This window comes from Hermetia illucens, chromosome 1 (genome assembly GCF_905115235.1).
Source record: "Hermetia illucens chromosome 1, iHerIll2.2.curated.20191125, whole genome shotgun sequence".
Taxonomy (NCBI): Eukaryota; Metazoa; Arthropoda; class Insecta; order Diptera; family Stratiomyidae; genus Hermetia; species Hermetia illucens.
Genome location: NC_051849.1, coordinates 156,643,344 through 156,658,757, shown reverse-complemented (window position 1 = coordinate 156,658,757; position 15,414 = coordinate 156,643,344). Strand labels below are relative to the sequence as shown.

At 39.9% G+C, this 15,414-nt stretch overlaps 1 protein-coding gene across 4 annotated transcripts in view; it reads right to left on the bottom strand.

Moving 5' to 3' along the window:
- Positions 1-2,086: 2,086 nt before the first annotated feature.
- LOC119650392 (ankyrin-3) overlaps positions 2,087-15,414 on the bottom strand; it is a 29,997-nt gene continuing 16,669 nt past the window's right edge. The window contains exons 3-6 of one of the 4 annotated variants that reach the window (XM_038053164.1): positions 14,392-14,542; positions 13,772-14,332; positions 3,080-3,410; positions 2,087-2,720 (exon numbers count right to left, since the gene is read on the bottom strand). In XM_038053164.1, coding sequence (XP_037909092.1) covers positions 3,118-3,410; positions 13,772-14,332; positions 14,392-14,542 — 1,005 coding nt within the window. In that variant the 3' untranslated portion in view covers positions 2,087-2,720; positions 3,080-3,117. Of the gene's footprint in view, positions 3,411-12,923; positions 13,424-13,771; positions 14,333-14,391; positions 14,543-15,414 lie in introns of those variants that run through there. The other 3 variants (XM_038053174.1, XM_038053154.1, XM_038053183.1) reach the window with 3 other exon arrangements.

The window sequence follows — 15,414 nt, the reverse complement described above, 5'->3', positions numbered from 1 at the left end:
GTTCGTGGAACACTTTCCGCGCAAATTAGGTACTTCTAACAACCATTTTGCGCGATACTGCTAACTGAATAATCCACAATGCGTTATCATTGGTATCCTTATGTAAGCTATGGGGGCCGACGTATCGCCTGGATACGGCCTCCGTCCCTACTTGACTGTTGAAATCTCCAAGTATGATTTTGATATCACACTTGGGACAGGCTTCGAGGGTCCGCTCAACTGCCTCGTAGAAGGTTTTCTTCCCCGACTCTGCAGTCTCCTCTGTAGGGGCGTGAACCTCTATGAGGCTTATATTTCCAAATTTGCCTCACAAACGCAGAGTGCATAGTCTTTGGCTTATATTTCCAAAGCCGATAACAGCAGGTTTCATTTTTCGGCTAAGAAACCCACTCCGAGCACATAGTTTACCGGGTGGCCGCTATAATATATGGTGTAGCGGCTCATCTCCAGCGCATCAGCTTTATATTAGGACACGGTATCGGCTAGCTGCTCAGCAGAATTCACTCTGTATAGGAAGCGCACGTTTCTTGAGAAAACTCGCAAATTGTTATTCTGTTGTCTGGTTCGTCATTTTAAATTCCATCTTGTCCGAGGCTCCTTCCGTGGCTTCGTGACATCGGTTTTCCATGTAGGGTTGTCAGCCCTATCCAACCCTCAACCTGGAGGACCAGTTGGTACAATTTGTCATGTTTTCAGGGGAGGGAGACTTGCCTTAATCCTTCTCTGTCTGCAGTTTTTCATTAAGAAAGAACTCCCGGCGATCACCACGTGGAGGTGGAGATAGGATTTGGTAGTAGAACTGTTGGTGTTGGTTCAGCAAGCGTTTCCCCGGTTTTATGCTCCATCGTGGGTACCAATCCACGTTTCACCTTGGGACCTATACTACTCTTTGACTTTCACATATTAGCCGATTTAAAAGGCGACGATGTGAGTCCCAATGCCAATGAAGATGTAATTTCTCTTATAGTACTTTGTAATTATAAGCGAGATTTTCTTCACATGAGTATAAGTCGACATCCTCAATATATTTTGTATCTAAACTAATGCTGTTTTTGGCGCTATTCACTGGTGCGGTTGGTTGAAGTTTGTGCACATCATTATACATGATGTTTCAGAATAGCGGGCGGGGTACAGATCCTAATAAACTTCCTCCTAAGAAACTTCTTGGGTCTTTCATAGTACCAGAGCCGTTTTTCCCCCTGCTGTTGACAAAAGGTATGAAATAATTGGAAGTGTCAGTTGTCGCTGGAGATCTTTAAATTATTTTTAAAAAAAATCCGAAAAAGTACCTAAATTTTGAACATTTACACTAAGATTGCCCTTTAACACGTTCATTGCGGGTTCGAAGCAAATTAACTTTTTCATCCGCCTAACCAATTTTTTTGCGAATAAGCCTTCTTTAGAGTTGAAATGACATTGTTTTACATTTATTAATTATGTTCGAATGGACTAAAATAATTAATGAACGTCACCCTGTCGTCCGCCGCCGCGGAGAACAGTATTATGCGGCCAAACCCGCAACACTTGATTTTTTTTAAATATCTAATTCCACAACGTACAATTACTGAACCAAGTTATTATTTAGAAATGTGAAGGAAAACCTGGTCAACCCTTTTAGGAAGCCGACAAAAGGAGTTCAAAGAAAGAACGTGGTCAATTGATCCTTCACGGAGCCTAGAGAGGGCAGAACTAAACCTTTTAGAGGGCGTGCAAGGCAAGGGCCTTGGGTAAAGTAAATATGACCTGGACGTCACCGTGTCGTTCGCCGGAGTAGAGAACAAAAGACGGCTGACGTCACCGTGTCGTTCGCCGCAGTGAATGTGTTAAACACTCCAATTTAGGTAAGTTCAATATCGTAATTAGCCCGTTCAGATTAGGAAACATTGATGATAACAAATGTAGAAGCTTAGAATGAACCAGGTACGGGTAATACTTACCAGTAAACCATCTTTTTATCACATCATTGCTTTACCTGCGCAATATTACAAATGTAGACTTTGATCCTTAAATTAGGAATCTGAAAAATTACTTACCCACTTCGAGACGAAGTCAACAAGGAGTTGTATGCTATTGAACAAAGACCCAATTTTAACATTCCTGCCTTTATTTCCTTCATATTTTTTTTTCAACGATAAATCTCACTTAAATATTTGCTAATGAACATAGCTGTCATCTTTAAATATATGAATATCTACTAAAATATTTTCCATTATTTTCTTAAAGCTTATTTGAAATGTTAGAATGAATTTTATCGCAATGAAAAATTGAATTTAATGAATTTTTAATTTTTTTGTAATACTGTTTGAATATATATTTATATATAATATTTTGCAAAAAAATAGAAATATACATTATGATACATATCAACAAGAAATTGTGGAAGGCTTTGTAGACAATTTACAATATCTGTAATTATTATTTAATGTAACTGATTAAATCAAAAGTGAAAATAAATTGGAGATGTATGACTAGTTTAATGAATGAATACTTTACAAAAAAGGTATGGAAACATCACATGAAAGCATCAAATAACACTCATAATATCAGCATCAGTTTTGTTAAAGACTTTATTCAACAAGAGACGATAATTCTAAATCAAATGTCAATTAAAGAAATCTCGCCGGTAAATTATTTATGAGGACATCCAAAGACCGATCCCTACTGCCAGTCTCTCGCCTATTTGAAAAATGACTGTGATGCGATAAGTAACATAAGTTCTCCTATATAGGACAAAAAGATATGTGCAGCAAAGATTTAACGCAAAGGTAAAATGAAAGACATATTTGAAGGATGTTGAAATCTACTAAAAAAAAAACTCCAAATATGATCCATCGTCGTCTATTTGCTTCTATTTTGAATTTCAAAAACTAACGCCAATGACTCTTCATCGCATCGAAAAGATAATCATTTATAGTCTACGATGCCCAATGTATCCTATTTCCATATATTTAATATATGTATATATATTCTAAATTTACAAAAACTCTCAAATATTCTCAAGTTACCTAATTGCTATAATACATTATAATAATAATCCCTAATTTAACATACCGCTTACATTCAAGTTCAAAAATCATACCTGGCTAGACTTCTTCGTATCATTGGGTTCCGATCGGATCAAATAACTGGCAGATCGTTGAAATCACGCAGGTACCTTTGAAGAGCTGGTGGTAATCCTGTTTGTCGAATTAAATTCGATAGTCTTGATTCATTGTAACTAGGTGAATTCGCAAGGTGTGAATGAATGTTTTGAATGAGAACGTTTCGAATATGAATACGACAGAGCTGTTGCAACGAAAGTGGATTACTACATGTGAACGCTAACCAGTCCTCCAGATCTGTATCGATATTATTCCAAGGCGGCGGCTTTAAATTACGTGGCACAGGATTTAATTTGAGACCGGCGTTCACTGAAACGAATAAATTAAATAATTGTAGTTGTAGATCGTGATGAGGATAGTGAATTCAAAGAAATTTATAAAAAGAATTGCAAAACTAGCGATTCGCCATAAATACTGGTTTGTTTGGATATTGAGGAAGTCCTGACTGCGGACCGGACCAATTGAGGAGCAACTTACTTACAGTTTGTGGCCCACGGACCACTATATTCTAAACTAGTACCCAATGTTTAAAAACAGACAATTTTTGGAGGCAACGTGACCGAAGCAGTCATTGGATGCCTTTCGGACTCCTATGTGAATTCGCAAACACGTCAAGGGTGCGAATGGATTCCCCGCGTAAGAAACGTTACGTTGAATTAGTAGTTTCACTTGCCCAATAACATATCCGACGAAAAAAAAAACAGATGGAAACGCTCATTTATTAATTATAATTGTTTAAAGATCGAATTCTAACAAGGGAACAGCGTGCCCGAAAGTAGCGACAGGTGGTAATCGCTCCATTTATATATAATCGCAAACACGACATGAGTGGGAATTATATTGAAGTGAAATCCGTCGTAAGTTCAGACCTAATCCAAGCCGAAGTTAATTTTCTTTAAGGCAGCGTCAAAACCGCCTTGTAAAATGCAGGCCTAAGTAGGCCGAGGCTAAACTAAAATTTTGTTTCCTAAGTCTGCCAGAAATCCCTCGATTCTCAAACAAAATTTTAGTTTGGCCCCGGCCGGCTTAGGCCTTAATTTCGCAAGGCGGTTTTACCTTCATAATAATTCCAACACGTGTCATGTTTTTGAATTAATATAAGGGAGCAAATGCCAACTTGCAACTACTTCGGTCACGCTGATCCTAGGGCAGAGGTGAGGCAGCGTCTGATGAGTTGTCCCTGCCCTGGACGAAACCGCAAGTCATATGTTCTGCAACCATCCCCCAATTCTCAAACAAAATTTTACAATGTCGATTGTTTTGAGATATTGGACTGTGTCCAGACACATTTATTTATTTATGATGAGCCTCGAATTGTGGACGACGTTTGGCAAGAAACTGGAGCGACGATGCGAATGATGATGGTGATAATGATGTGCAGGACATCATAGATCCATACCAAAGAGACTTCGCTCCAGGCAAATCAGCAATAGATCAGATTTTCTCTGTGCGATAGAAAAACTGGAGTGTGGCCATCAGCTGCCCCATCTTTTCACTGACTTTAAGGCCGCCTATGATAGCATAGCCAGAAAATTTGTAAGTTCTTGGCCCCGTTCGAGAGAAGAATCCTTCGAAGAATTTTTGGGTAGAGATGGACGATTCCGAAGCCTCTATAACGATGAAATTTATGAGCGATACCATGGCCGTCTGGTTGTGGATAAAATTCGGCTCAATAAGTTGCGGTGGGCGAGTCATCTAACCCGTATGCTTCAAGAAAGTCTGGAAAGTCTATGGTAGAAAAAGAAGATTTGACAGATCCTCCCTGAAATGGAGCGATTGCATAGGCCAAGACAGACAGACGATATTGTTAATTAAGATTGGAGTTCAAGTTTCTAAAATGTCAACTCAAATAGAAATGATCCTCACAACAATATAAACAATACAAGAAAACGGGATTTCGTCGGGCGTTGGCGATATATTTCTTACGAATATTTCCTTCCGGGACAGCTTAAAATGCTTTTAGCGGAGTTTTTTTGTGGATTTATTTGTGCAACAAGACATAAAACAAGATCGCACTGTTGACGTGTTCGCGGGGGAATGAATGACACCCAGGGATAACTTCGGTGACGCTGCTCTCAGAGCAGAAGTGAGTCAGCGTCCGATGTGTAGCCTCTGCCCTGCACGAAATCACAAGCCGTATCTTTTTACTGTATTCAATATGGAACTCGATATAATTTCAATTGTTATCTATGGATACTGTAGTGCCTCTTGATAGTCGATACACAAGACTTAAAAAGCTAAATCTTTCAAAATTTCTGCAGAAAAAAGAAACATTGTAAATTAAATGTCCACTCTTCTATGATTACATTGTGTATCTGGTCCGAAAAGATTACAAACACAAGAGGGGACAAAGGCAGGCCAAAACGCTTATTTGGACACGCAGATGTGTTCTGACCATACTTCACATGTATTGGGTGTCTGTAGCAATATATAGTCCTCCTATATTTTTTGGAGTAGGGTAAGTGAATGCGTTTACGCACAGTGTTGGACTCCCGCAACAGTATGCCATCGGACTACAAACAAGATACTTCCCTGTCATTATACATTAATTCGGGCTAGCCCTCCTGGCCTCGGCAGCCTTCAAGTCAGGGAATTCCTTTCATCAACGGAAGGGGAGGGGAGGAAGGTAGTTGTTAGTTCAGAGAACCCCTTGCCATCCGGTCCCTCCGCCGGTCGAGCTTAATCTTATTCTTCAAAAAGACCCCGAGCATGATGCGCAACAAGACTTCATCTACTAGCGCTCCTCAGCATCTCTCTGACAATGTTGTCTGAAGAGAGCTCCCTTGTGTCTGCATAAAGCTGCTGACGAAAGCCGTCCCACCTTTCACAAGAGAAAAAGTATGTTCGGCAGGTCCACCGCTCCATTGTAGAATACACAATCAGGTGATCGTACCTTCCGAATCTTCTTCAGGTAAAACTCAAAACCTCCATTCCCCCTTAGAAGTTGGATAAGGAAGTAATTAATCTCACCATGCGTTCGGGTCTAAACTGTCAATGAACTGCGCAGTACATCTGTCTTTTGGCTCACTTTGCCTAGAATTCTGAGACAGTGTGATAACCAGACGACAATCGCAAAGCTCTCCGTCTCTGCACTTGAGCAAGGGGCTTACGATGCATCTTCTTGCCGAGGGCATCAGCCCATACCTCCGCGCCATAGTGCAGAATGGACTGCGTTGCTCCAATTCTGGTAGATATAGGGCCCGCAACATTCGCAATTAGCCGGCTCAAGGCCGAGACTCCAGTTGCAGCCCTGCTGCTATTTGATGTGCTAGATGAAGCTCATCTTCGAGTCGAGCATCAAATCAAGGTATTTAACCGTTGGTTTTGACTCTATAGTCAATTCGTCGACTGATATGGGACGCAGGGTCAGGATCCCCTTCCTGGCCAAGATGACTACTTCGGTTTTTTCCAGTGCAAGGTGGAAATCATGAGCAGCCATCCATCCGCTTACTCATCGCTTCAATATACTTCTCCTATATGTAGGTGTTAGATAAGTACATGCTTACAATAACAAGATGGCATCCACAGATGGAAACAAATATTAAAATAATAGCCCAGATCACGGTAATAACTGTAGAAAACTGTGGAAATATTGAAAAAGTAATAAGTCAAGGTGTGCCTTTAACAGTGAGTATCGAAAAGTTAGAAGGTGGCAGTATTTGGCTGACTTTCGATTATAAGAATAGAACAATTGATAATCCAATATGAATGGATGTAAAGTAAGCAGTGACAATTGTAGCATGAAAAAAGCGGATGCGAACGCAAAATAATTTTAATGGGTTGAATGAAACAGTTGATACTACAGATTCTAATAGCTAAAATAATCGAAGAATGTATCCAGTAACATCTCGAAAGCTTGATCGACAGAAAGTAGGTTGACATCCGTTCTGGATCCTGCGTCTAGACTTCTCTACGCAGGACTAATAACTATAAAAATATAAAGAATTTGGCGTTGAAACCGGGAAGAAGAGGTCGTGCCCCCAATATTATTTCTTTTCATTGCTAGTAACTTTCTCCGTGCTACCTCGACTGGAGGACATGGAAGGGTTTAATGGACGACGCAATCTTTCCTTAAACACATCGGCTACGATAATGCCATCTGCTCGCTCTCTCACTGAGTCTTGGAGCTTGGACAAATCACTCTGAATTTTGAGAAAAGTTGAAAATAAACTCCACCAAAACTAAGGTTCTCGGTGTGACTCCTGCATTAAGAGGCTTTGATCAATTTGATGTTTTTCGACGAATTAAAAGCCCTAGATCCGTTGTCGGTGTTTTATGGCTGTCTCAACATGAAATTAAGGCTATTCCGTGCTAAAAAGAACTCTGTCGGCCGGTAGATACATATCCCAGAACAGTAGCGGCAAACTTCTCGGAAAATTCTGTAAGGTGAAACACATTTCAGCAAACCGCCAACGATGGCGCGCAGAGGGATCGCACTATGCCCCATATAAAGATAAAAGGCAGATATATACGTATATACAGTGGACAGGAAGTATAGAAGAGCATAGAAAAAGTACATTTTATTTTTACAATAAAAATTCTACAGGAGACGAGCCGACGAACGTAAGATCACTTGCGACTCTATAGTTATTTCGAAAAGGTTTGATTCATTATCTTTTGAGTACAAATATTTTCACATTGGATAGGAATCGACGAATGCGAAGAAGCAAACGCTAACAAAGTCCGAAGAAGTGGGACCCTCCGAAGAAAAACAGCAACAATTCGAAAAACAGAAATACATACCCCTATGTAGGGCTGGGGCGCCATCCACATCTACACATCGCTATCGGCTCCTGCCAATTTGCTGAAATTTGCATTCTTCATAAATAGCAATGTGGTTGCCGTAACTCGTTCCGAATAACAGTATCGGTCACCTTTCCATGTACTACTTCCATATAGTAGGACGGAGAAAACATTGGCATGGAACAGTCTTACCTTGGTGTTTGTGTTAAATAGTTTCAATTCCGAATTTTGGACAAAACGGTGTATTTAATGCGTCAAGCGATATCAAGTTCGGTGCCAAAGTCTGCAAGAACCACACTTCCTAGATATACAAACTACTCGACGCCTTCGAAATTCTGCCCATTAATGTAAATAGGAAGAGTGTGATGATTAGTCAAACTAAAAACCTCGGCGTGGTTCGTAATCGGTTCGGCTATGTCTTCAGCACCAAAAATTATTTTTGTAAGTCAGGAAATCAGCGAAGAAGAAAGAACCCAGCAAGTCGGGAAAGCACCCAACATAATAATAAAAATAAAATGTATTGTGAACAAGAAAGTGTTCAATAATTAAAGTAAAAGTTTCTCTTCCATCTGCGGTAAAGAGAAGAAAAAGCAACGGTGAGAGAATGAGATTTTACCTCGACGCAACACATAACATTTTACATCCTAATATGATGTTCCTGATAATAGCTATTAATTTCTTCGGAATGACCCACTGCGTAGAGCATTCCACACACACACTCTTTTACGTTGTAGACAGGTTTCTCGAAATCGATGAAAGCAAATGAGATAGGGTTCTAACCTCCGCACACTGATCGGAAGGATGTTAATTTGGCCGCTATAAGAGGATCCAGAGCGGAAACCAACTTGCTCTATGTCGACAATTTCAATGACGGAATCTTGCGGTGAGGATCCTATCAAAAAGCAGTTCTCAGGTCATGAGAGTGCATCCTGTAGTAGCTGTTAGCAATGGCTTTTTAGAATTAAAAAAAAAAGCACTATGCAGGTGAAGTGAGAGGAGCACCCTCCAGCAGCACTTTCCCTACATCTTATTTCGGTTAGATCCAGAATGTACAGCCGATATCGGAGGAATTCTCGCTCAAATTGAAGAAAACAAACATTTTGGGACACGCGATACCGTTGTCGAGGAGCATATACCAAAAACCAATCGAAAACCGGGTTCAATAGCTAGATGTTGTAGCCGCGAAGTCAATCTCTATGCAAGGCACCTTCTATGACAACCCATGACCCTCAACTCGATGAGCTGATATTTTTTGAATGAGGTGACTATGATAACTTTTGATGTTGAAGACAAAGTTGGCAAAGCTTGAAGAACAAAATAAAGACGATGTAAGCAATGCAAAGCAGCTGGAACAAAAACTCGAAACTTCATCAGAGCGGTAAAGTGTCTGACATATATTTTGCTTCGGGAAGAAGAAATGGAGACATACAAATGGCTGATCACAAAATCTGTGCTCATCAAAAACCATTACTGGACTTTGGTCAAAGCTCTGGTCGACCGACGAGTTTCAATTAATGTGTCTACGGACGACCGACTAGTTTCAGTTAATGTGTCTACAAAATAATGAAGAAACCAGATCGAAGTATTGCTCGCTATAAGGTAGTTGAGAGTTCACGCAGGAGTACAGCAATGAGCTTTATTGAAACATTCAACCCTGTGATGAAGTTTACATTGATTAGAGCAATTCAAGCATTTACGAGATAGTAATTCGAAGTTAAAACGGTATTTCCAAATAGTGACCTAAAAAGATTGTCTTCATGAGTCAGCAAATTGGATACATATGACGACGTGTATGCCAGCTAGTCAGCAGCTTGTATGGAATGAAACAGAACTCACGTAGTTAGAGCTGGGACACTATTTCATTTATCGACAGGTTCGATTTTACGGCATGTGAATCGGATCTATGGGTATTTGCCCGCAATGACGAGAATGATATGCTAATCTTGGCAATAAAACGTCGCATCGGCCTTTCGCCTATAACAGGAAGTCGATTCAATTTATAAAATCTTGCGAGATTTAGAGATGGACGAAGTGATCGATTTGCCATATCATAAGGCAATCGGAAATATAATGTACTTTGTCACAGCTGCATCGTAATTGAAAATATCAGCCAAAATTTAGAGAAAGCAGCTGAACTTGTTCTAAACCACATTTAAGGCACAGTGGACATGGGAGTGCGTTTTAAAAACAGAAACAATTTTAGCTTCTGTGGATGCAATAACATGGACTATGCGAGCTATTGCAAAAAGACTGAATACTAACGATGATATTCTATATGGATACCCGGAACTCTATTTGAATTTTGTATATGGTTCTCCATTTACCTGTTAATGGAAAATAGCGCGTCAACCATACATAACTCGCGGTTATCCGAAATGAGTTTCAGGCCCCCCGAGCCCGCACTCCATCTTTATTTTTCTGGGCCAAGTGCTCTTAGGGTGGCATGCAATTTCCCCCCTCCTTAATGTGTGATCTATTCACTGCCACTTCCATTTTCCGATCTCATCGACCACGCTTCTTAGATATATAAATTGATCAACGTCTCCGATGCTCTGCCTATTAATGTAGGTAGGGAAAGTGGGATGACCGATTAAACTGAGAGCCTTAGTTTCGTTGGTGCTTATCTTCACTCAATATCTACCTACCTCTCTTTCCAAATCCAGAGCCATTTGGTCGAGGTCCATGACCCGGTGGGAGCAAACAGATGTCATCAGCACAGTCGAGGTGTTTGAGGAAAGCCGTCATAATCCATTGAATGCATCCACGTCCTTCGGAGAAGGCAGCATGAAGAACGTCACCGATAACAAGAAATAATAATATCGGTGACAAGAAGCGACCTTGGCGGACTCCGCTTTGGACCTCAAATTCCTCAGAGGTTTCGACTCAGTGCAGCACGTGACATTTTGCGCATGGTATGCCGTTCTGACAATTAGTTTCTCCGAAATGCCCCTCCTACGTAGGGAACGCCAGATATACTCCTTGCTTACGCTGTCGAAAGCTTTCCCGAATCGATGAAGAGCTGGTGAAGCGAAGAACTAAACTCCGTGCACTGTTACAAAATGATCCGTAGAGTGTTGATGTGATCAATGCAAAAGGATCCGGACCGGAAACCAGCATATACCTCTTCCATTATCACACGCAAAATGGGTTCCCTTCTCTAGAATCTCAACGATAATCCCCTTTTTTCATTCTCTGGAAAAAGCCCCGGCTTTCCATGATTCCCGTACGAATGAAAGTAGCAGATCTGCAGAAACTTCAATTCCAGCGATAAATAACTCTGCGTACCAAGAGGCTTTACTCTGTTTGAGTGCATTACCTTGAATCTTTTTTCTGCGAGTTTGAGAAAGCTGAGCATTTTCCATTTCCATTTTACTTTTTCTGCAACTTCTACAATTTTCTCTGAAATGTCACCACCACTTGCTTAGATTTGTTTAAACTTTTGAGATATTTTTTCATACATTCGAAGTTTACTCGATATTGTTTTAGAAATTAGACACATGGATGGAGGCTGTAGCCCTTTTTACAGGTCAGTCGTAATATCACAACTTGGTTCGAGCTTAGAGGAATCTCATCGACAATGTTTCCAGCAAAGAAACCCTCGGCTTTGCTTATGACGCTCTTACCTTAAATATATGGAATTAAAAATGGAGAACACCCACACAATTTCCAATAAAATCACCGAATCTATAAATTCCCGAAGCCGTAGAGATCCAGAAACCTTCATTTAATCAGTCACTTTTGAATCGTTGTTTTAAGAACAGTCTCTTCCTCAAAAGTATATGATGGCATTCAACCCATCGTTCACGGTTCGCTGAAATCCAACAGCTCCCCCAGGATTTTTCAAGACGCTTTCACTCCTCCTTGCTTTCGGTCAAAATATATTAAAGTGGGGATAGGAAATACTCTTGCTGAGTTTCAACATAAACTAATTAAACTAAAAAAATTATTTTAAATATTCACGATGTCTTTGACCTTTCTCGTGCGCCTACCTAGTTATGAGTTTATTGTCATGCTAGTTTCTGTTAGGGAAATGTTCATCAGATTTTACAACCTTACCTTAGAGTTCCGCAAAACCATTCCTCCAAATTTTCCATGATCTTATCTATTAGGTTGTTGCAAATGAAATGTCGGATTTTTCAATGAAGTGAAGTTAGTTATGATTTTAATGTTTAAAACTGCCGCAAGGTGACTCTGGTGGTATGGGATAATTGAGTATAAATAGTCGTTCGTTCGATCAAGGAGTCATTTCAGTTTCAATCGTCATTGAAGTTCCAAGTAAAACTCAAAGAAAAAAGCATGGAAGGGAGTCAAAAACGTCTACTTTTTCTATATGAATTTAAACTTGGTCACAACGCAGCGGAGGCAACCAGAAACATTTGCAGAGCATTTGGAGCTGACGCAGCAAACGAACGAACGACACAGCGGTGGTTCGAAAAATTCCGATCAGGCGACATGACACTCCAAAGTGAACCTCGTGGACACCCAGGACCATCGATCGACAACGACGAGTTGCGTTTGATAGTGGAATCTGATCCCCGATCATCGATTCGTGACATTGCAGAGAAAATAGGCGTACACTATTCGACAGTATCTCGGCACTTACAACAGCTTGTGCCCAACTTGATGAAATGCACGAGAAATTACGTGTTCAGCGGCCTATATTGGTCAACAGAGATGGAGTGATACTGCTCCATGATAACGTCCGACCTCATGTTTCCAGAATGACGGTCCAAAAATTAAATGAATTACGATATGAGACTCTTCCTCATCCACCATATTCACCCGACCTCTCGCCAACCGACTACCACTTTTTTAAGCATTTGGATCACTTTTTGGCGGGGAAACAATTCAGCAATGAAGTAGCTGTCAAAAGTGCCTTTGAAGAATTTCTTAGCTCTAGAAACCCAGACTTTTACGAAACTGGAATAAATGCCCTTGTATCTCGTTGGGAGAAGTGCATTGAAGCCGCTGGTTCTTATTTTGACTAATAAAATTAATTTTCATAAAAGTTATAGTTTTTTGAAATTTTACTCAAATATCCGACATTTCATTTGCAACAACCTAATAATTTACTCACAGAGTCACAGAAACTGTGCGAAGTCCTCTCGAACATTTGCTTTGTGAGCTGATATTGTGATGCCACCGGCCTAGGAAATTTTCGATTTCTTCTTCTAGGCTTAGCGCCACTTTGCACCGTTGAATACTTTCCGAACTGATTTTCTTCTGAGCATCACAATGGGAGCTGACATAACTATATTGGCCACTTGCGTAGCGCAACTAATGACCCCGAACTACCAAAATCAACCGCAATTCTGTTCGATTTGGTCTGTCTTTGTATCGAAAAGACTCCCAAATGTAGCTTTCCTCTATGGCGAGACATTAGCCAAAAACCTCGCCATCCATCAATACATATATATAGCCCCGACTCATCCTCATAGCGACTATATTTATTCACTTTGAACGATTGCGTTTACTACCACCAAAATGCAGAAAACAACGCGCATTTGGAGCAAGGAAGTTGGAATGTGTTGTGGGACATGGTTTATAACAGGTAGTAAAATTGGGAACGCTTGCCAGAACTAAGAAAAGAAGAAAAAAATATAATTTTATAAAAAAATAATAATTATTGAATTGAAAAATAGGATTTTTAGCAATCAAAGAGAGGGGTGCGGATATGTTGTAATTAGACACGAGATAAAGATAAGGAGAACATGCAATCAAGAAAATCTCTTGGATTATATGGAATAGTTCACTTCTTTAATGTTCAATTACAACAAAGTTCTTGTCGCCAAAAGGAGAATTTTCAGGCATTGGCAACGGGAAATGTTTTTCTGTATGACAGTAAGTGACGTTATGAAACCCGCCACAGAACAACTGACTTCATTGTGAAATACTGTAATATACTTTATAAAATTCAATGAACTTACCAAGCAATATCAGCAAATTCAGATTCGTTGTACGCCGTGCCAACAGAAAATTATCAACAATATTCTCGCTCCGTCCTTTATTCACTTCTGCGCCTTCTTTGATAAGAAATTCCGCTATCTTATATTTATCCAACATAATCGCTAGCATCGTTGGCGTTTCGCACCAATAATTATAATCATTTATCGAAACACCATAAGTAATTAGCACACGTGCAACTTTTGCAAATTGTTCTACGCTGTCAGCATTTTGTACTGCAACGTGAAGTTCTTGAACCACATTATCATCACGACCGAACCTTTGAGCTCCATTCTCCAATAAAAATTCCACCATATCCTCATTGCACTGTTTAATCGCATGGAAAAGTGGCGTACAGCCCGCGGAATCACGAACATTCATATTTTCACCGGCATCGATTAGTAGCTTTGCCATTTGTTGAAGATTGTTACGAACGCAGAAGTGCAGGAGGTAATGTGTTACAAAGAGACGTGCTCCACACTGAACCAAATAAGAGACCAAGGAGAGGTTGTTTGTGACGGCTGCAAAGTAAAGGGCCGTGTAGCCTGGAATAAGTAAGAAGTTATATTAATCATGAAAAACCCGCGGATTCCTGGGAAACCACCTTTATGATCTTGCAGATTCAATCGGGCATTTTTCGCAATCAGATAATACGCTATATCCCAATTTTGACTTTGAGCAGCAATCATTAATGGAGTCCTCTCTGCGAAATTCGTGGCGTTGAGTTCCGCGCCAGCTGCTAAAAGGAGCTCCGCCTGAAATGAAAGTTTATTTTGTTTGCTAATAATCATTAAAAAGAAGTTGAATTTGAGTTTTCTTGTGTATAGAATCGTATTCATATCCTTTTCACTAAAATCAACTGTAGACTAGATGAAGTGCCATTCCAAATATCATTGAAAAATTTGTCAACTCCCACTCAAGTTTCTTATTATTATTTTGTTCAATTTATCTTATATGTGACACTATGGACACCAACGAGATCCTTGCAGACTGGGACTTCAATCTCCACTTGGCTAATCTCTTCGCGCGTACCATCAACCCTCTGGAATTGCAAGAAATCGGGTATAGTTGGATCAAGAGAATACAATCTTTAGACGAAAGTGATTTCAGGGTGTTACGAGCTCATATATTGAAATTATTACTCCTCTCGCTTCAAAACAATCGTTTAGTTGGGCCATTCAAACGGATTCCTCCGAGAACCGAAGAAAAACTGGAACAAATGTTCTGCGGTTACAGGAGCTCACAAATAACCAACGAAATTATGAAGGAGCAATTTGGCGAATTGCTCACCACAGAACCGATACCCCCTTTACCTGTGAGTACAGGGTGTTATACGATTCTTCAAGTTATTCCCAAGTATGGTGGACACTTTTACGATTCGAATTCAAGCGAAGCAATCAAGAATGTGAATCATTTGAAAACTAAAGAATTGCCTGTGGGGGCAATGTATATTTTCCCAGCTTACTGTACAAAGCAATTGTATTATACAAATAAAGATAAAAATGTGGGATTAATAAAAACATTCAGTGCAATCGTTCAAAACAGATATCCTTAGAAGTACAAATACATATTTTCCACTTTGAATTGTCATTTATTGTAATAAATTTTTGTGAAAAAAAATCTCCTT